At 37.7% G+C, this 21,255-nt stretch overlaps 4 protein-coding genes across 4 annotated transcripts; 2 read left to right on the top strand and 2 right to left on the bottom strand.

The window, feature by feature from the left end:
* The first annotated feature begins 182 nt into the window (after positions 1-182).
* LOC144450080 (type I iodothyronine deiodinase-like) lies at positions 183-2,801 on the top strand. Its single transcript, XM_078140648.1, has 4 exons — positions 183-443; positions 1,036-1,191; positions 1,946-2,118; positions 2,510-2,801. The coding sequence occupies exons 1-4, from the start codon at positions 183-185 to the stop codon at positions 2,775-2,777; spliced, it is 858 nt and encodes a 285-aa protein (XP_077996774.1). The 3' UTR covers positions 2,778-2,801.
* Positions 2,802-4,610: 1,809 nt separating this feature from the next.
* On the bottom strand, positions 4,611-9,135 carry LOC144449923 (leukotriene-B4 omega-hydroxylase 3-like). The gene is made up of 8 exons (XM_078140477.1): positions 8,994-9,135; positions 8,422-8,594; positions 7,856-7,977; positions 7,233-7,494; positions 6,610-6,806; positions 5,826-5,968; positions 5,570-5,717; positions 4,611-4,779 (listed from the first exon to the last, which is right to left on the bottom strand). Exons 1-8 carry the CDS (start codon positions 9,133-9,135, stop codon positions 4,611-4,613), a joined length of 1,356 nt encoding a protein of 451 aa, XP_077996603.1.
* Positions 9,136-10,859: 1,724 nt separating this feature from the next.
* LOC144450079 (E3 ubiquitin-protein ligase TRIM71-like) lies at positions 10,860-13,325 on the top strand. The gene is made up of 2 exons (XM_078140647.1): positions 10,860-11,856; positions 12,094-13,325. The coding sequence occupies exons 1-2, from the start codon at positions 10,860-10,862 to the stop codon at positions 13,323-13,325; spliced, it is 2,229 nt and encodes a 742-aa protein (XP_077996773.1).
* Positions 13,326-14,054: 729 nt separating this feature from the next.
* On the bottom strand, positions 14,055-21,213 carry LOC144449937 (signal peptidase complex catalytic subunit SEC11A-like). Its single transcript, XM_078140487.1, has 5 exons — positions 21,119-21,213; positions 19,594-19,703; positions 18,657-18,806; positions 16,883-17,060; positions 14,055-16,318 (listed from the first exon to the last, which is right to left on the bottom strand). The coding sequence occupies exons 1-5, from the start codon at positions 21,206-21,208 to the stop codon at positions 16,268-16,270; spliced, it is 579 nt and encodes a 192-aa protein (XP_077996613.1). The 5' UTR covers positions 21,209-21,213; the 3' UTR covers positions 14,055-16,267.
* Between the last annotated feature and the right edge of the window lie 42 nt (positions 21,214-21,255).

Genomic DNA, 21,255 nt, shown 5'->3' with positions numbered 1-21,255 from the left:
GGTCATATCTTATGAAACACATATCACGTGACTGCCGGACAGCTGTCTCATTTGAGAGTAATAACTCTGACCTATACAAATTACGCCACTTTGCATAATCCGTGGTGTACTGTATCAGCTGGTAACAGCGTTGTATATTGTATATCGCTACCATAGAAGGTGGCAAATTCACAGTATAAACCATGACGAATTGGTTACACGACAAAGATGTCGTAAAACGTGTTCTCAAGTCATATCGAGATGTCATGTTTTCCGAAGAAAATCTTCGCAAATCTGAAGAAAGACTTAACCCTGGCAAACCTGACCTGGTTGTGCAAATGACCTCACTGTGGTGGGAAGTGGGTCAACAGGCGTTAGAAGTAAATGGAATTGATCCGAATGTGTTGGCTACGAATGCATTTATACCAGAACTTGTGATGGAATATTGGGGTGCAGATCCTGAGGTTAGAATTCTATTTATATCTTGCTTAGCCTTCGTGACGGGGTGACGTCACACCACAAGCACTCGTGTCCCGAGATCTATGTATCAGAATGTTTCCATAAATAAAATGTCGATAATATTGACGTGTTTAGCCAACTGTGTGTGAAAGAGGTAAAATTACACTTATTTTTATGATCGCGAAAGTCCACTCACAGCGAGATAGACGGTAAAGGGGACTGTTTATGGTTACAACCCCATACAAGTTACCATTCACCGTATCTGTTTAATACAACGACACAGAAACAGCAAATGAAAACACTGAGTTCATTGTGATGAAATGAATTAATTACATGCCATCACATATGCAGACTTAATGCAGACATCAAAACATTGGCGCCCGAGTCTCTGCATAGTTGCAGTATGGTTTATTGCATTTAGATACAATGTAGCAAAAATTGCGACCTTGGGGCTATCTTGATGCATGATATGCAATATTGTATCAAACATAGCTATTGAATGGTAATTTGAAATGAGCTGTATATATATTTTTGTAATTTTTAGGAACTTGTTAGAAATATGTAATTAATATTGTTCATTTGTTTCTGTTTCGTCAGCTGCTAGTATACTTCGACTACTTGAGAACAAAGGGAAAGCCGACACCCGATTGGCTTAAAGTGGGGGACAAACGACCAGATATCGAACTGGTAGCCATGGAAACAAAGGATCGCATTCCGATATCTCGTCTTCATCTTGACACACAGAAATACATGGTGATATTTTCATCTTCACTTAGCTGACCAGGGGGTCGCGTAAGTGATTAACATAAGTAAATAACTAAGTAAATAAATAAATCAATAAATAAACATAATTACATGATCTAATGTATAAGAAATAGGCAGCAGATAGACAGAGTTTGATTGATTGATTGATTGATTGATTGATTGGTTGATTGATTGATTGATTGATTGATTGTTGGGTGGGTTGGTGGGTGGGAGGGTAGATGGATGGATAGATGGATGAACGAACGGACTGACAGATGGCTAGATACACGTGCAGATAGATAGATAGATAGATAGATAGATAGATAGATAGATAGATAGCTAGATAGATAGATAGATAGATAGATAGATAGATAGATAGATAGCTAGATAGATAGATAGATAGATAGATAGATAGATAGATAGATAGATAGATAGATAGATAGATAGATAGATAGATAGATAGATAGCTAGATAGCTAGCTAGCTAGATAGACAGACAGACAGACAGACAGACAGACAGACAGACAGACAGACAGACAGACAGACAGATAGATAGATAGATAGATAGATAGATAGATAGATAGATAGATAGATAGATAGATAGATAGATAGATAGATAGATAGATAGATAGATAGATAGATAGATAGATAAATATGAATTTATTTCATACCATAAAGTCTGGCAAAGGGATCTATCCATCCTTTAATGAATGATGAGTCAGATTACCATATTAAATTATAGAACATTGTCCTGTTTTTTCAAGGTCATCGTCGATGGTGGCGCCCTTCAACGCTTGCAATCAGACTTCCAAGATAAGGCAGAAATCTTGTTTGTCTATTTGCGAGAAGCTCATGAGAAGGAAGTATTCAATATTGGACGTATTATGAGTTTTCTCAGTCAACATAAAGACATAGATGACAGAATTGGTGCTGCCAGGTTAGTGATTTATTGAGCGGGAGGAGAGAGAGAGAGAGAGAGAGAGAGAGAGAGAGAGAGAGAGAGAGAGAGAGAGAGAGAGAGAGAGAGAGAGAGAGAGAGAGAGAGAGAGAGAGAGAGAGAGAGAGAGAGAGAGAGAGAGAGAGAGAGAGAGAGAGAGAGAGAGACAGACAGACAGACAGACAGACAGACAGACAGACAGACAGACAGACAGACAGACAGACAGACAGATCTATGCCCGATGGCATTTTCTCAGAAACAATAGCGGTAAATTGATTTGATTTGGTTGAAATCTGCTGAATTGACAGTGCTGAAAGTTTTGGAAGAGTCACGTTCAATTATTATGTAACTATGGACATACTTATTGTTACTACGACATTTTCATTTCCAGGGCCTTGATTGACATTGATTCGTCAAACCAGACCTTCACTACTGACGTCAGAAACGATAAGAAAGTACGCATGCTCGTTGATGACATGTCAAACACGATGTTGACAGCTTATCCTGCCTATCCGGTGAGGGCGTTTGCATTTGAGAAGGACGAAATAGCGTTCATTGGTTCCACAATGGTCGCCCAGATGAAAAATCCAACAAAACTGATAACAGACGAAGTTAGAGAATGGCTTGAGATGAAGTTATCCACAGAGAACAAATCATAAATTTACCCAATCGATGTGTAGCCATGATATATATAGCGCCCTCACTTTGTCTTTATTGTGTGCCTTTGTTTCTTACTAATGTTCTCAATTATAAAAACAAAGGCATGAAATAAAAGCAAAATGAGGTCTCCATGTATACCTCGACTACAAAGACATCAAAATTAGCTCAGCTTCCAAGAGTACATTTTTTTCGATGATAGATGGCGCTGTTCTGAAAACACTGAATATGACGTCACTGGAGGGAATTTGCTATTATTTGGATATCATGACGATGTCTATGACAAAACCTATAGTCTAGGCATCTGATATCAATTGATCCATACATTGCAAATTTACTTCACTGACATGCCATCAGACATGAATTAGAGACACCCATCACTTATACATACACACACATACCCACCCCCCCCCCCACACTCACACATAGTACACACAGGCACATACACACACACATGCATACATACATACATACATACATACATACACACACACACACACACACAGACAGACAGACATACATACATACATACATACATACACACACACACACACATACATACATACATACATACATACATACAGACAGACATACATACATACATACATACATACATACATACATACATACATACATACATACATACATACATACATACATACAGACATACATACAGACACATACATACATACATACATACATACATACATACATACATACATACATACATACATACAGACATACAGACATACAGACATACAGACACATACACACTTAAGCCTTAACTTCAACTAATTTTAAACAATTCTTAAATTGTGAAGACTTATTGAATTAATCAGGCACAATAAAATGGCTGTCAAGAAAATAGTGTATTTAATCATTCATTTTGAATAACTTTGTTTATTGCCTCAAATTGCCTCATTTACGTCAGTAAAATGCATAATTATCCAATAGCAGAGCATAACTGTTCATGACTTCTAAATTGCCTTCAAATAAAAATATCTATTGTATGTAGTGAGAGAGTGAGAGAACACACAGTTCGACATTGGGGTAAAATCACTTTGGTGTATTGATACCCGACTCTTAGTTTGACGTTGCAAGCTTAAATGACAGCAAGCTTAATTATGTGTGTTTTCGAAATTCTGTTGAAGTTGTATGGAGATATATTATTAAGAATGTGACTATACCCCGGGGGTGTACTCCTATAAAAAGTATCGTTTGTGACCTCTTGGGTCACTTTTTCACAAAAGAAAATCCCTGGGTTGACTCTTAATATGAAAATTCCCTAATCATGGGGTCGATAATATGGCAAACGTCTTCAAGCCTTGGAAATACTTTAACGACATCAGAATATTAAAGTAATTGACCAGATGACTTACAGAGGGCCTGTTTTTGAATTACACATGAGTTTTGAACTTGGGCCATATACCCTAGTGACTGACAATGTGTGTAGTACAGGGGAGTACAGGGGCATATCACCTTTCAATACTACATTCTATAATTTGATTGGTTTAAGGTACAGTGACATCATCTCCTGATCACATATGCTGTAATTTGATTGGTTTAAGGTACAGTGGCATCATCATCTCCCGATCACATATGCTGTAATTTGATTGGTTTAAGTTACAGTGGCATCATCATCTCCCGATCGCATATGCTATAATTTGATTGGTTTAAGGTACAGTGGCATCATCATCTCCCACATATGCTGTAATTTGATTGGTTTAAGGTACATGGACATCATCTCCTGATCACATATGATGTATAATGTTCAGGAGGTTGTATATCACGTGACATTTTTGTTGAGTCACGTATTGTTCAAATTGAAATCATGTTTATTTCCGTGGTCTGACGTACAGTGGCAGACCACCTTCTGATCTTAAGATCAGGGCATTATATCTTCTTATCTTTTTGAAGTCATCTATAAACAGATCAAACTTTCTTAGCACCAATGCTGTCGTCACCTTCATTTCATTCATAGCAAAGTTCTGTCCTATGCAGTTCCTGTAAATAACAAATAACACTAGTACTTGTACTGTTTACATGGTTATATATGGATGACAGATAGTAGTTATTTTGAATTTTGAATTCTTAAGATAATTATTTGAAAACAACATTGTGAAATAGTATCGACCAATTCCGTGTCAACTTAGTAACTATAATGAATTACCAAAAGCTAAAAATTGTGTAAAAAGTTTGTTATTGTACGTAAAATAACAATATATTTACACCTTTTTTTTTGGTTTGGAATTTATTGAGTTACAAACAAGGATTTAATATATATTGTGTCGCACTTTTATTCCGAGTATAAAAATAAGTAGTTATTTTATGAATTAGAAATTCAAAATGAATCCCCATTTGTGATATGAACACAGATATTACAATGTAATGTCTTACACAGTTTCAAACAATGGTTAGATGTAATTCCCAATGGTTTTCTTTGTTCAGCCAAGGAAAAGTATGGGAAAGTTGTGACGTCATCAAAAGTGAATTGTCCCATAGACCCTTACAGGAAATCAAAAAACAGAAGTGCAGTGAGACTTCTCTGCAAGATGTCAAAGTTTGATCCGTTTACCAAATAAATAAGAGTTCGTAACAGTTGAATATTTGAAATGACAGAATGTGTATGATTGAGCATGTGTGTGTGTATGTATGTATGTATGTATGTATGTATGTATGTATGTATGTATGTATGTATGTATGTATGTATGTATGTATGTATGTATGTATGTATGTATGTGGGGGGATCTGTGTCTGTGTGTTTGTTTGTCAGCTGAAAAAATCCTGACCTTACCTTGGACCAGCAGCAAATGGTAAGTATGCATGTGGTGATCTGTCCTTGGCATTCTCTGGAGAAAATCTCAGTGGATCGAATGTCTCTGGGTCTTTCCATACGTTTACATGGTGATGTAGACTCATTATACTTATACCAACTCGTTCACCTAATTAAATTGAAAATGAAAATACATAATCTGATGGTATTCTTATAAAATATGACTATAATATGTAATACTATGTCAAAATATATCAGATTATTTCATTAAACTTACCAGCAGGGATAGTCACTTTTCCATCTGCAGTTGGTAGTGTGATTGATTTGGTCAGCTGACGTGCTATAAATGGCACTGGTGGATGTAATCTTAAACTTTCCTTTATACACATAGTGAGATATGGCAACTGACCCAGGTCATCCCTACAGAGAAATAAGATATACATAGTGAACTATATATGGTAACTGACCCAGGTCATCCCAACATAGAGAAATAAGATAGACACAGTGAGATATGGCAACTGACCCAGGTCATCTCAACATAGAGAAATAAGAGACACAGTGAGATATGGCAACAGACCCAGGTCATCTCAACATAGAGAAATAAGATAGACACAGTGAGATATGGCAACTGACCCAGGTCATCTCAACATAGAGAAATAAGATATACACAGTGAGATATGGTAACTGACCCAGGTCATCCCTACATAGAGAAATAAGATAGACATAATGAGATACGGTAACTGACCCAGGTCATCCCAACATAGAGAAATAATTATAATATATACATGGATGGAATGGACGGAGGGCAAGATAGACAAACAAACAGATGCCGATGAGATGGTTGGATAAATAGACACGTAGATCGTAGATGGGAGGAAGGGATGGACAGACATAGACAGACAGACAAGACAGACGGACGGACAGACAAGACAGACGGACAGACAGACAGACAGACAGACAGACAGACAGACAGACAGACAGACAGACAGACAGACAGATCACATGAAAAGCAATATTTGTGCAGAGCATTTTTCCAAAGCATTTGATTCCATTTTCCTCACCACTCTATATCATCTTTGCCTTTCTTGTCAAGTAATTCGTCAATTTCTTTCTGACATTTCTGTTGATGTTCTGGATGTCTAGCCATATTGTACATAATCCAAGACAATCCACTAGCTGTGGTGTCATGTCCTTCAAACATAAATGTATCAACTTCATCTCGGATCTCTTGAACAGTCAGCCCCTCCCCATCCTCATCCTAAAACAAAATTTTAGACAATTTAAAAGTTTGTATTTCATTTTATTCAAGGTAATTACAAGGGAGAGGTCTACCATTTCCTAAAGACAACTGATGAGAGCTCTGCCATTGGATTATAATAACATGTGCAAGGTCTGTCATTGGATGACAGTCACAGGTGAGAGCTCAGTTGTTATATGATAATGAGATGTACAAGGACATCATTGGATGACAGTCACAGGTGAGAGCGTGGTCATTATATGATAGTGAGATGTACAAGGTCTGTCATTGGATGACAGTCACAGGTGAGAGCTCGGTCATATGATAATGAGATGTACAAGGTCAATCATTGGATGACAGTCACAAGTGAGTGTTCTGCTATTGGATGATCACTATAGGTGAGGGTGATTAATACAAATAGATTTCGTCATTTTATAATTTATTTACCTTTGCATCAAGCAGTATATCCAGGAAATCAATGTACTTTCTGACAGTTTTAGTTCCATTTTTCTCTTCACTAATTTTAGCCAGTCTTCTCTGCTCGATAACCTTTCTCGAATGTTGATGCACTGTTCGTAATGCTTTCCTCCAAGTATACCCACTATATGTCATATGATATATGACGTCACTCATATATAGCGGGAAATTAATTCGTTTCAGAATTAAACCAGATAACTGATAGACAGCAGAGATGTACGGGTTTCTACCTCTGAAATTAATGGACATTGTACGTAAGGGGTAAACCATTTGATTTGATCTCTGGGGTTGGGGTATTTTCTGAATTTTCATCAACGTTCGTTTTCTAAATTCAAATTCGAATAGTGATCAGGAGAGGGTATTGTTATCGATTGATTGATTGATTGATTGATTGATTGATTGATTGATTGATTGATTGATTGATTGATTGATTGATTGATTGATTGATTGATTGATTGATTGATTGAATCGAGGGTTTATCAGCTCTCTCATATATCTCGAATAAACATTTTATTCCCTTCTCTAATGCCTTTGAAGAGTTTATACTAACTGACCACTACACGCGTACGTTACTCATATGTGTTTATACTTACTTGTCTGTTTGACACTGACTGTCAACACTAAAAATACACTTAAACAGGCTATCCAGGGTCATCAAACTAACACTGTCAAACATCTCTATCATTCCTTTGTCGTATACTGTCATCCACTTTTCCTGAAACAGCAATAGAAATTTAACGTGAGACAAGAAATATCGTGAATAAAAAACATCGACAGTATTATCCATGGGTTTCAAAGAACTATTTCACGTGTGTATGTATGTATGTATGTATGTATGTATGTATGTACGTATGTCTGTCTGTCTGTCTGTCTGTCTGTCTGTCTGTCTGTCTGTCTGTCTGTCTGTCTGTCTGTCTGTCTGTCCGTCCGTCCGTCCGTCCGTCCGTCCGTCCGTCCGTCCGTCCGTACGTACGTACGTACGTACGTATGTATGTATGCCTCTCTCTCTCTCCCTCCCTCTCTCTCTCTCTCTCTCTCTCTCTCTCTCTCTCTCTCTCTCTCTCTCTCTCTCTCTCTCTCTCTCTCTCTCTCTCTCTCTCTATGGGTTTCGTTGTTATGGCAATATACAAATCTACAAACGTCTTATGATATTACTTACCACCATAGTATGTGCACATTCATTAAAAACTTGTACATAAGGTTTCAATATATCAAAGTGGAACCCTGGTGTCAGAAGTCGTCTGTTTCTGTACCATTTATTTCCTTTACTAATTAACAAACCATCACCTAACCAAGGCTTAACCATTCCATATGTCAAGTTGTCTTTAGGCTCTGAAATATGGACAGAGATATAATAAATGTTATTGGTGTTGTACAGTGGTGTGTTTGCTGACATTGCGCTGTATGAGCCAACTAAAGTGTAGCATGTGCTGTTTCTTTACACAGAGAGGAAGTGCTTTACTTCAGTGTTACTCGTTGTAATATGAATGCTATAAACAAGTGTATCGCAGATAGAACGTGCTTTACTTCATTGTTAATCGTTGTATTTGTTTCTGTGTACTTGTATAAAACTGAGCCAGTGAACACCAACATGCAGCTGGATGTAGATCCTCTGATTAAAAAAAGGTTGAAGCAAGTGCACGTGTCCTTTTTATATCTGATGACGTATTTATCTGCTGAATAATGACGCTATCATGTGAGTAAGCTTTTGACGGAACTGCGCATGCTCACCTGCAGTAGCCATGATTGGTTGAATAGTCGTTGGATGGTGACAAACTAAGATACAATGGAATGGTCCTAACCACATCTGAGTTACCAAAGGGAACAGTCCAGTCACCTCTCCTGAGATCTGCATTACTTCCTCAGAGTTCATCTCCAACTGTTCAAAATTTTAGGACAAGGATAATTTTTGTTATTTCTTTAAATGAATGTAATGCAAAGTTTTAAGAATAAACCTTTATCATCTTGGATGTTAGAATGTGTTATTGTTGTGTTGTTGTTGTTGTTGTTGTTGTTGTTGTTGTTGTTGTCGTCGTCGTCGTCGTTGTTGTTGTTGTTGTTGTTGTGGAGTTGCTGGGGTGTATGTGTCTACAATTGTACGTATCTGTATGTATGTATGTATGACAGTATGTATGTATGTATGTATGTATGTATGTATGTATGTATGTGTGTGTGTGTATGTATGTATGCATGTATGTATGTATGTATGTATACCAATGTTTGCAGATAGTGTCCCACTAACGTCCACACCAATCAAGAGTGCGTAGAACTTAGACATTTGTACTTTGACCACAATGTACATGACGTACTTACCATATGTAAAAACGTAAATACAGGATTAGCTCTCGGTCTGAAGTACGCACTAAACGCATGTTGACTTCTCCATCTCATTTTGACCAGTCTGACACAAAGTGTTATAAATTTGACAACTAGTAATGTTGCTACAGTTATCAATAACATATCAACTATTGAACGGTCCATTTTGATGAACGAAGGAATGAACGCGTTTGACGACTTCATTGTACCAGAGAGTGGTGAGCAATGTGCGTATGTAGGCTGGCCTGGAGTGCTGTCTACGTACCGGTGTGTGAAGGTCCAATTACCGTCTCTGCGGTTCAAAGATCTATTGAAGTCAATATTTGACTGACCACAATTATAATATAACTTGGTAATCTTTAAGATAATATCAGTTGTATGCAACGTTAATGAATCTGAACAAGCATGCGTCATGTAAGTCATTCTGAACCGTTATCCATTTCCCTGTGTAATCCTTCCCTCCCTCTCTGTCTGCTACTACATGTATGTATGTATGTATGTATGTATGTATGTATGTATGTATGTATGTATGTATGTATGTATGTATGTATGTACGTACGTACGTATGTGTGTATTTATTTATGTATGTATGTATGTATGTATGTAACATGTATGTATGTATGTATGTATGTATGTATGTATGTAAGCTTATGTATGTATGTATGTATGTAAGCTTATGTATGTATGTATGTATGTATGTATGTATGTATGTATGTATGTATGTAAGCTTATGTATGTATGTATGTATGTAAGCTTATGTATGTATGTATGTATGTATGTATGTATGTATGTATGTATGTGTGTATGTATGTATGTATGTGTGTATGTCTCTGTCCCTCAGTTCAATCCCCTCCTCCCTTTTCTCTATTATCTGCCAGCTCTATAATCTTGTTAATCAATCGATCTGATCGTATACTCTTGACTTGCTGATATGATTTGTGAAGTGCTAGTGCATACTGTCATGTTCATTCTTTGTAAAATATTTATGTAAATGTGTGTGTGTGTGTGTGTGTGTGTGTGTCTGTCTGTCTGTCTGTCTGTCTGTCTGTCTGTCTGTCTCTAATAGCAATTTCAACATTTAGAATAATATTGGATATCAAGCAGATTTGACTCTTGATGCATATTGATTAGCTCACAGCGTGTCCTGCTACAGGAACTTGTTATCTTATATATCTGTATGCAGTAAAGGTTATATGTGACCGATAAATGGTAAAGTTTAACCATCATTGCAATGATGTCATGCTTAAAGGGGTATTCCCCTGGTGCGTCACTGGGACCAAGATGGCGGCGGCTACGCAGGAACCCACTATGCAGGAAGAGATAGATGAACTGTATTTGACCTGTAGAGTATGTCTAGACCGTTACAAAAATGCTAAACTGTTGGTTTGTAACCACTCTTTCTGTGAACATTGCTTGGTTCGTCTTGCAGGTGATCGTACTTTCTTTAACTGCCCGATTTGTCGTCGACGATGTATACTTCCGGTCGGTGGTGTTAAAAGGTTGCCATCCAGTATGACTCTGAATGGCATTGTCGAGATCTATGACATAAAGGAAAAACAGAGAGATGGCAGCCCATGTCAAAGTTGTCAGACTGAACCATCAGTTAGTAGATGTGTTGACTGCTCACTTGATATTTGCACAATTTGTGTGAATGTTCATAGAAAAATACCATCCACAAAACAGCACAGGTTAGTTGCTATTGAAGAATTTGAGAGAGCAAAGCTGGGTGATCAATTACTGCAAACTAAACCAATATATTGTTCAAATCATAGCACCAACATCGTTGATACGTACTGCCATACTTGCCAGATGTGTATCTGTTCAGAGTGTTTGCAACAATGTCATGTCAAACCGCATCATCATTCTACCAGTTTAGTAGATGCATCTTGGGAATTCTTAGATGATATGAAGAAACGTATGAGTCATCTTGAAGATAAAGGAAAGGATATCGTGGAGTGCTATGACAGTGTGAAGAACACACTCGATGAAGCCACCCAGAAATTTGAAGAAGAAGTAGATGCTCTGAAACAACATAGCCAAGATGCCATTGAGAAAGCCACAGAAATTATCAAAACCAGGGAAGATGTTCTTCTAAATCAACTGAAAACAAGTCATGATAAAATCACAGGCATCTTACAAACCCACGTCAAAGAATATGGCGACACGGCAAAGTTGATAAAAAACACAAAGGTATCGGTGGAAAGTCTGATGCGGTATGGCAGTGCTGCCCAGCTCATGGCAATGAAGTCGGACATGGTGAATAAAATACTTGACCTTTGTAAGGTCAATCCTGAGTTCAAGTGTACACCTTCCATGTTACCTAAGTTTCACCCTACTGCAATCCATATTCGAGGAAATCTCGGTTCTGTGCACAGTCAGATTATGGATACAGTGGATGGGGATCAATTGGTTGATGAAGAGATCAGGCAACAACAACAACAACAACAACAACAACAACAACAACAACAACAACAACAGAGCCATTCATCTGCAAGAGGAACTGGATATGCAACAGATGCCGCCAGTAGTAACCAGCTTAACAAACCATCTCCTCAAGAAACACCAATAGATCCAAAGTTGGCTACATCTCCGTTCACAATCTTAAATACTTCAGTTCCAAACACAACAAGGGTCGGAGAAAAAGTGCATATAAGTGTTGCCCCAACAACAGCCACAATACCAAGAACAGTAGCAGAGAGAGCTAAGCTTGAAGCTGCACTTGAAATGCCTAATGATAATATTAAGAAGTCATTCATCAAAACACCACACAGTAGACATAATAAGACCTACGTCACATTTAGTCCTAGGATAGAGGGTCAACATAAGTTCTCGGTCTGTAACCATGGCAACAGCATCCTTTGTTCACCTTACTCCACCAATGTGCTACCAGGATGGAAGCTTGAGCAATCTATAAGCGGACATGGTGATGGCGAGTTAGGATTGGACTGGCCATTAGCAGTGACAGTAAATAGAGGAAATGACATTATCATTGCTGATAGTGGTAACAGCAGGCTTCAGATTATTGACAGAAAAGAAGGAAAAATCAGTAAACTTCAATTTACCGGATTCAGTAAACCATTGAACCCAAGTGGAGTAGCTGTGACGTCACAGAATATTTACTACATATCAGACTGCTGTGAATTTGACCATTCTGGCAAAAACGTTGTCAATGGCAACAATCAGATCATAGTGTCGAATAGTGCTGGTGATGTACTACAGTGTCTGGGTAAAGGTGTTGTCAAGCAACCCTGTGGTGTTTGCTGTGGTACACAGAACAACATATTATACGTTGTGGACAACTGGCTACACTGTATCCATATGTTTAACACTAAGACATATGCATATATCAAGTCTTTTGGTGAGGAAGGCAGTGATCCTGGTCAATTCAAATACCCGCAATATGCTACTGTCAACAGCAAAGGTCACGTGATTGTTTCAGACACCAGCAATCATCGTATTCAAATCTTAAACAGCAATGGTGAATATCTATTCCATTTTGGGAAGAAGGGGAACAGGAGAGCACAGTTCAATGACCCCTTAGGCGTTGCTACGGACAACCATGATAACATATATGTTGCTGATAGTGGTAATCACAGAGTTCAGAAGTTTGATTACAAAGGTCGATTTGTTTGCAGTATTGATAATGACAGTCTGGGCATGCCCTATGACCTCACCGTGACCCAAGATGACCCCTGTAAAATTGTTATTTTGGACAATGTGAATCAGAGTGTGTTGCTGTTTTCATAATTTGTGAGAGAAAGTAAATACACCTCTCGAGTAAATGCAAATAGATGCACTTGACATAGTCTGTAATACACAGACATTTGTGCAAAACATACTGATATGTTCTAACATGTTGGATTGAATAATCATTTAGAAGTACATGTTACATGATTAATTGGTTAGCATGACTTTGTTGTTTATCAGACCCGAACCTGCTTTTTGATTGGTTAGTTTGTTTATTAGATCCGAACCTGCTTTTTGATTGGTTAGTGTGTTGTTTATCAGATCCAAATTTGCTTCTTGATTGGTTAGTGTGTTGTTCATCAGATCCAACCCTGCTTTTTGATTGGTTAGTGTGTTGTTTATCAGATCCAACCCTGCTTTTTGATTGGTTAGTGTGTTGTTTATCAGATCCAACCCTGATATTTGATTGGTTAGTGTGTTGTTCATCAGATACGAACCTGCTATTTGATTGGTCAGTGTGTTGTTTATCAGATCCAAACCTATTTGATTGGTTAGTGTGTTGTTTATCAGATCCAACCCTGATATTTGATTGGTTAGTGTGTTGTTTATCAGATCCAACCCTGATATTTGATTGGTTAGTGTGTTGTTTATCAACTACAAACCCGCTGATCACAATGTTTTAAACGGTTCCAATCTAAACTACTTTACAAGGAACATGACAATACAAAACTGTACAAACCACAGTACACTGAATGTTTGTCATAAACAAATAATTTTTTAATATCTTCTTTCTTGACATCAAAATGTCTACAAATATTTACCTAATAAAATGAGAAACCAAGTTTTATAATTGAGTACATCAAGGTAATACTGCCAGTTGATTAAAGAGTCTGGCTAACAAAGCTATTCAAGACAAATAAACAAAGGGCGTCGTCGGTGCTCTGTAAGAACAGTGGACGCAGTAGTGACAACAAAGCATTTAGCAACAATTTAGGAACTTCCCATCACCACCTTAACCCTTGACTAGACAACACTGAGTCTATATCACATTTATTAGAAAACTTCTGTATTTTAACTTTACAGGATCTTTGATTGCTGTCCTGACTGTAACATACATTCAAAAGTACGAAAGTTAGGGGGTCCACTGATCTGTAAGCTGCACTAGCTGCAATTGGTCAATTTTTGAAACTGTTCTCTTAGATATACTAATTTATTCATAATTATTGTACACCCTGAGCAATATTGAATCACTTGTGGCTAAAAATATCGTGTAGCTGATCACACAATGTGCTACAATAAAACTAGGTAAAGCAAAACTGATTTTTGGGTCCACACCCTAAAATCTGTGCTCCCAATGTGATCATGATTTCAACCTGTTACTGCACTACTGTCTATAAAATTGATGCCTAATAGGGAACTTGCAATCCAGACTGAGCATGCTCAGACGCAAAGGACTATGGGATTATCTGTGGTTATCATAATACCTAATCTGGAGCTACTGATAAAATTAACCTCCCACAATGGTCAGTGTAACTATGAATTGATTATTTGTGGTTACAAACAATGTATCAACATTGTTTACAGTACTAATTGATTAGTATTTATTATCATATTCCCCATGATGCAACATTCAACATGGCGGGTTTGCAAGTTCCCTATTGACATGCACAATACCTAATTATTGGTACATTAACAATTTTCAGTGGATATATTGTTGGTTATAATACCCAATTACAGCTAGTACAGTTTTAATTTAAAGCTTGCCAGAATATCATTCAGTTCATGCTACCTAGCTCAGTCTATGCCCGGGGTGGTACCAGTGGCCAGCTCTGGTAGAGGTGTGTGGCCCCCGGGGTGTTACCAGCTCTGGTAGGGGTGTGTGGCCCCCGGGGGCAGTATCAGTGGCCAGCTCTGGTAGGGGTGTGTGGCCACTGGGGTGGTCAGTGCTGAAAACCCTAGGCCCATTTTAGACCCACTTTGACCAAAATAAGGGGATACAGGGAGTAGCCCCCCCCCCCCCCCCCCACAAGTCTATGTAGCATGAATTGAGTGATATTTTGAGTGTGTTTTGGTCATAGCTGCAGACATTTATATTACATGAGTTCTTAGTACAAAAGAATAATGAAAAGTGCTGTAAAATACTTTATTTTCACAGAGTATTCACTTCCATTAATATTGAAGGCCACTCAGACTTTTCCAGCTAAAGAAATTTCTTTTTAAATTTTCGCTAGACTTATGTATCTTTCTGTGCTTACTGCTAAAAAAGGTTGATTATCTAAGAGTATTGGTTACTTTATTTTAAGATTATTTCCTTAATAGTAACTGATTTCAGTTAAAGACGTTTAAAGAAATTAGTTATTACCTTATAGTACACTACAGTACAGTTGTGTGTAGACAGGGAAATAGCTAATTTAAAAATTGCTGTTAAAATAGGAGAAGTAGATAGTAAAAGGCCATTCCTGACTGCAAACAGGAAGTTGACAATACAGTGCCCTCACTCTAATTGGAGGTATCATCACCTCACTGTACTGTTTCTTAAGAGCTTTGTCCCTTGGTATTCTGTAGAAGTGTAAATCAGGGATGTTTTATGTATTGTTCAGACATTGAGGAAAGCAGCAGTACTCTATGATTAACCAAATAACCATGTATACCCCCAAGGTACATAGAGACAGGAAGTAGAGCGCCACAATGTGACAAATTTCGGAAAGGCCTATAACTATGAGGGAAACTGAATCTGTCTAGACAATGAATACTGGTTGAAATGTAGAACTTTTAAACACAAGTTCCTGAAAAAGTAGTCAACAAGATATTGCAAAGTAGTTGGTTGGTTTTGCAAGCTAACAGGCTTAATCTACATACCTCACAGATTGTGGGGGGGGGGGGGGGAATATGTGAAATGACAACTCTTGAAAATAAAGTATTTCACATTGTTTAATTGCTGTCTTCTGAAGTTCTGTATAAACCCTATATTATACGATAAGTTTAACTACATATACCCTCTACTACTCTCGATGTATTAATACAAAAATACCCAGGCAGGCCAATATGAGATACTGTAACACAAAAGAAGAAAAAAATTATTAGTCACATTTTTAACAAATTCATGAAAATAAACGACAAAACATGTTTGCTGCAGAAGCTACATTCAGTCCAACTACAATGGTGAGCTGCCAACTAGGAGACATGGATTTGAGAAAATGTCAAATTGTGTTTGGTCAAAGAAAGACATGTCCTTTTTGTCTACATTAAACTTTATTAGCAATGTTTCAACCTCAAACAAGAGGTCTTCTTCAGGCAGAATAGTATAGTGCATCAAGCTAGTAAAAGCCAGCAGTAGAGAAGCATACTTAGTTTTCGCAATGAGGATTCTTTAGATGTGTGCAAATTTACAAATACCTTAATTAACAAGATTCCTAACCAAATTACTGTACAGTACTTGTTATGGAATTTCCAAAATCTATGCAAGCACGTCCCCACATCCCTCACACCATGTTATTCAACTTACTGGCGTTCCAACCCAACTAAACAATGAATGTGGCCGCCCTAAACAATATGCACCTACTTGTCATCTTTGACCCCACCACTTGTTACTTTTCACCTCACAAACAGTTACTCACCTTAAACTTCGGATAGTCATTCATTAATATGGTAACCATGCCAACATAAGGAACAAATCCCCTAGCTCTGCCTACGACATCTTTTCTTTGTAACCAAAGTTGACCTGGGGCGTATAAACCACGGTCATCTACCTGGTTGTTGTCTCCTTTGGTTAAAAACTTGACTTCACCAGTTTCTCTATCATTAACAAGATGGAAGAATATCAGTGATTTCACCAGGAGCACGCAAAGTTGAAGAAAAAAATATGCAATTTATACACTGGTCATTCTATGTCACAGTAATGTGTGTATATATCACCACAATGTGTGTCATGTCACCACAATGTGTGTCTATGTCACTGGTTCTGCTGTGTTTGAAATACGAGTTAAAACATTCAATTTGCAATTACTTCCCAGATTTTTTTTATAGTACTAGCGTTGGTATAAATTTATTTTCCAATATTTTTCTTCAGCCGGAAAATACTCGTGACATAAGGGGTTTTGTCACCGAGTCTAGTGACTTGTGACAAAGGCCCCTTAGGTCACTCTTGTTTTCCTTGGCTGAACGAAGAAAAATACTGCGGAATATCATTGAAAGTGTTAACTGGGAAGGGGCTAAGATCATGGACAGAAAGGAGAGATAGTTTGCGACAGCTGTGTGTGAGAAGTAGCTCATATACATAAAAAAAAGAAACCAGCTTGAAGTTGAACAGAGCTGGAGGACACTACGAGCTACCAGGGTTCAATAATCATCTATTGGAGCCTAGCTATCGATGTCACATTCAGTCCTAATCTGCTACAACATATACTCTCTGTGGAGTCATGATGGGCAAACAGTTAGTGTGGTTGGCTTGGAATCTGCAGGTTGCAGGTTCAAGCCCCATCACTGCCATATTTTCTGAATGGCTAAAGTCCTTGGGCAAGATTGGAACCATGATTGTGCTTCAATTAACCCAGCTGTATAATTGGGGTACCTGGCAGGATAGAGGTTGCAATGTGAATGCTTTAATCCTATGCGCTTATAAAGGCTGCAATGTATTGTATGCTCCCTAGGGAGTTGGGGAAATATAAAGGGCTGTTGTGCTTCCATCGATCTGTGCCAGGGGTAATAATTATGAGTGTCTTGAGCTGAAGAGGAAAGGTGCGTTATAAATTCGCATTATTATACATTATATTATAGCATTACCAATTCCAGTGAATTTTGTGATGTCATCGCTGTACATTATTACTGATAATGTACTCCGTTATTGGGCATCGCGGCCCTGGAACGAGCATAACAATACAAGCTTATGTCCGTAAGGCAATAAAGGTGTTGGTATTACTGAGAACAGGGAAATTATGGGGTAAACACCATACAAATTTTTTTTAAAAGACTGAAATTAAAATGAAACAAATTTGTGTTCACAGCAGTTCATTGAAGTGTATATGTGTGTGTACGTGTACGTACGTGTATCGCTATGATTAGTATTCAGCTTCCGGACCGAACATGGCAGACGATGTTCAGCGCTGTGTATATTATACGTTGTTTTGCGATTCTCGGTCTACAAATTCACTGGAATTGGCAAAACTATAAAATAATAACAATAATGTATGCCCTCCCAGTCCATAATGGACTCAAGCAAACTTTGCACTCCATAATGGGCTCGGCTGTCGCGTCGCCCATTATGTCGTTCAAAGTTTGCTTTCGTCCATTATGGGCTGGGAGGGCGTACATTATTGTTTAAATATTACTTAGGTATTATTATTATTATCTGGTAGCAACAAGTTTGCTGTATGTGATTGACAGTACACTTACTTTTCATGAAGTTTGATAACTCTGTGAACTATAGGAATCTCTCTACCCTCTATTTTAAACACTACGATTTCACCAACTCTGATTGGCTCTTCCTGATAATTGGTCAAAAACAAGAGGTCACCTCGAAAAAATGCTGGCTCCATACTGCCACTGTGTGAAGAAATAAAAAAAATATCAAAAAATGTCTTTATTTACTCTAAAACAGAATTTCCTCAATGAAAATGATGATTATCGATTATTAATTCATTCTTCATTTGCATGTACACAGCCAGGTCACATTTTTTTTGTAAAAGATAGATGGCTATGATAGGATTAAGGCTCTAAGGGTACATACAATGAAACAGAAAAGGTAATAACTGATTTATTTCTGTTTCTATACCTTTTCAAGTACCTAACATAAACCAAGATAGTTTTGACTTTTAGCCAAAATATTTTATCAGTTAACTTGTCTAAGGAGAACACAGAAATTACACCAGGGCTCATTGTGTTAGCTACTTGCTTCAGGGAGACCACTGAAATACCATGAGGGTTCAATGCCTAAAGCTGTTTGTGTTACCTTGTTTGGGTGAAGACCATACATTTTTACATGTTGACATTCACTTTCTGTGTTTCTATTTTTAGGTATCATAATTTATCACAAGTAGGTTTAGTACCTTGATAACTGGTTATGGGAAGACCTGTTCTAGGTTAGCATGTGTCTGTGTTCGTGTGTGTATGTATGTATGTGTGTGTGTGTGTGTGTGTGTGTGTGTGTGTGTATGTATGCACTGTATGTATGTATGTATGTATGTATGTATGTATGTATGTGTGTGTATGTATGTATGTATGTATGTGTGTGTGTATGTATGTATGTATGTATGTATGTATGTACATGTGTCCAAGTATATGAGTGTGAGCACAAGTATACTGCGTGTATGCTATATCTATACAAACTCACCTCAGTACAACTACAATAGGACTTTCACTGCCTGTCATCACCATCAACCCTTTCCATATCATCAGTGCTGACGATACTATCATACCAAAGTTTAGAAATTGGTAATACAACTGTAATATAAACACAAGTAAATTATGGCCATTCCAAAATTTGTCACATGGTGGCGCTCTACTTCCTGTCCGTGTGTACCTTGGGGGTATACATGGTATAGGTTACTCAGTTAATCATAGAGCACTGCTGCTTTCCTCGATGTCTGAACAATGTAAAAAACATCCCTGATTTACACTTCTACAGAATACAAGGAACAAAGCTCAACGGTACTATGAGATGATGATACCCCCAATTTGAGCGAGGGCGCTGTATTCTCAATTTCCTGTTTGCAGTCTGAAAAGGCCAATTATGGCCACTCCATACATATCCCTCCACAGCTTGTACTTAATAGGTTAAAGGGACATGGTCTGAAGCTTGTAAGTATTCTTCATCATTTCCTTGTTTCAAAATATATGTTTACTTATATTTTACAATTCACTGCCACTTGTTTAATGACTACCAGCCACTAGCAAAACTCTCACTGTATCAACTGCTGTGATACTGTATTCTCACACTATATGACTAAAATGACATCAATTTATTTTACATATTATAGTGTCACCGCAGTTTATATGGTAAGAAATTTACATATTATAGTGTCACCGCAGTTTATATGGTAGGAAATTTTGCCAGTGACTGCTGGTTTTTAGACAAATGATAGCAGATGATATAAAATATAGGGAACTTTTATTTGGAAACAAAATGACGAAAATCATTCTGGAGTTGCAGACCATAAAATAAAATAAGCGTAACTCGACAGAGTTTCTTTCCTAGCTTTATATTTTCTAGTTTCTTTCATATTATCGAAACCACAATGGGTGAATGCCATAAATCATCAAGGTACAGTAGTTTGAAACTTCGACTCGTTGTCATTATCTCGGTTTTTCCGGAAATTGCAAGATGACTTGCCTCTTTATGGAAAAACATTGCACAAAGAAAATCGACATTGTAACTTTTTAATACATAAAGTAATAACGTGTCCTTCTTCCAAGTGTTATGAATATAATTAACAGATTATATGCTAGCAAGCTGTGGGGTTCCGACTCATCGTCTCCCCTCCGATATAACTCATCGTCTCCCCTTCCGCTATGTGCAACTGCAAGGCAATGTGTAAACATATGGACATATGTAGACAATACAAAATACCACCGAAATTCGGCGACTCGTATCACAGAACGTTCACAGGTACTAAATCTAAACGAATATATATTAAGAGATTTTGCAGTCATCTACAACTCCGTGTGCAACACCGAGATGCTCTTGGTCAATAAGCCCACATGGAGGCCGCCATGTTTTTTTTTCATTCACCCAAACACACGTCAGCTTAGTGGGTGATAATGGACGTTAGATAGCAAACCACAAAAATACAGATTTCATTGAGAAGATCAGGTGAAACAGAAATGAAGAAATTGCAGACGATAGCTTTAAGTTTTACCTGGCGTTTGTTCATACGCCGAACATCGTCAAGGAAATCAAAGTCAAACAGACCCATCTTGGAAGATTTGCTGTCCGCTTCCGTATACATCTCGTCTTCATTCAAGTCTCATGTAGTACGAGATCTGTCTGGTCACG

This window comes from Glandiceps talaboti, chromosome 19 (assembly GCF_964340395.1).
Source record: "Glandiceps talaboti chromosome 19, keGlaTala1.1, whole genome shotgun sequence".
Taxonomy (NCBI): Eukaryota; Metazoa; Hemichordata; class Enteropneusta; family Spengelidae; genus Glandiceps; species Glandiceps talaboti.
Note: the sequence above shows the minus strand (reverse complement) of the source record. Positions and strands in the feature narration are given on the sequence as shown.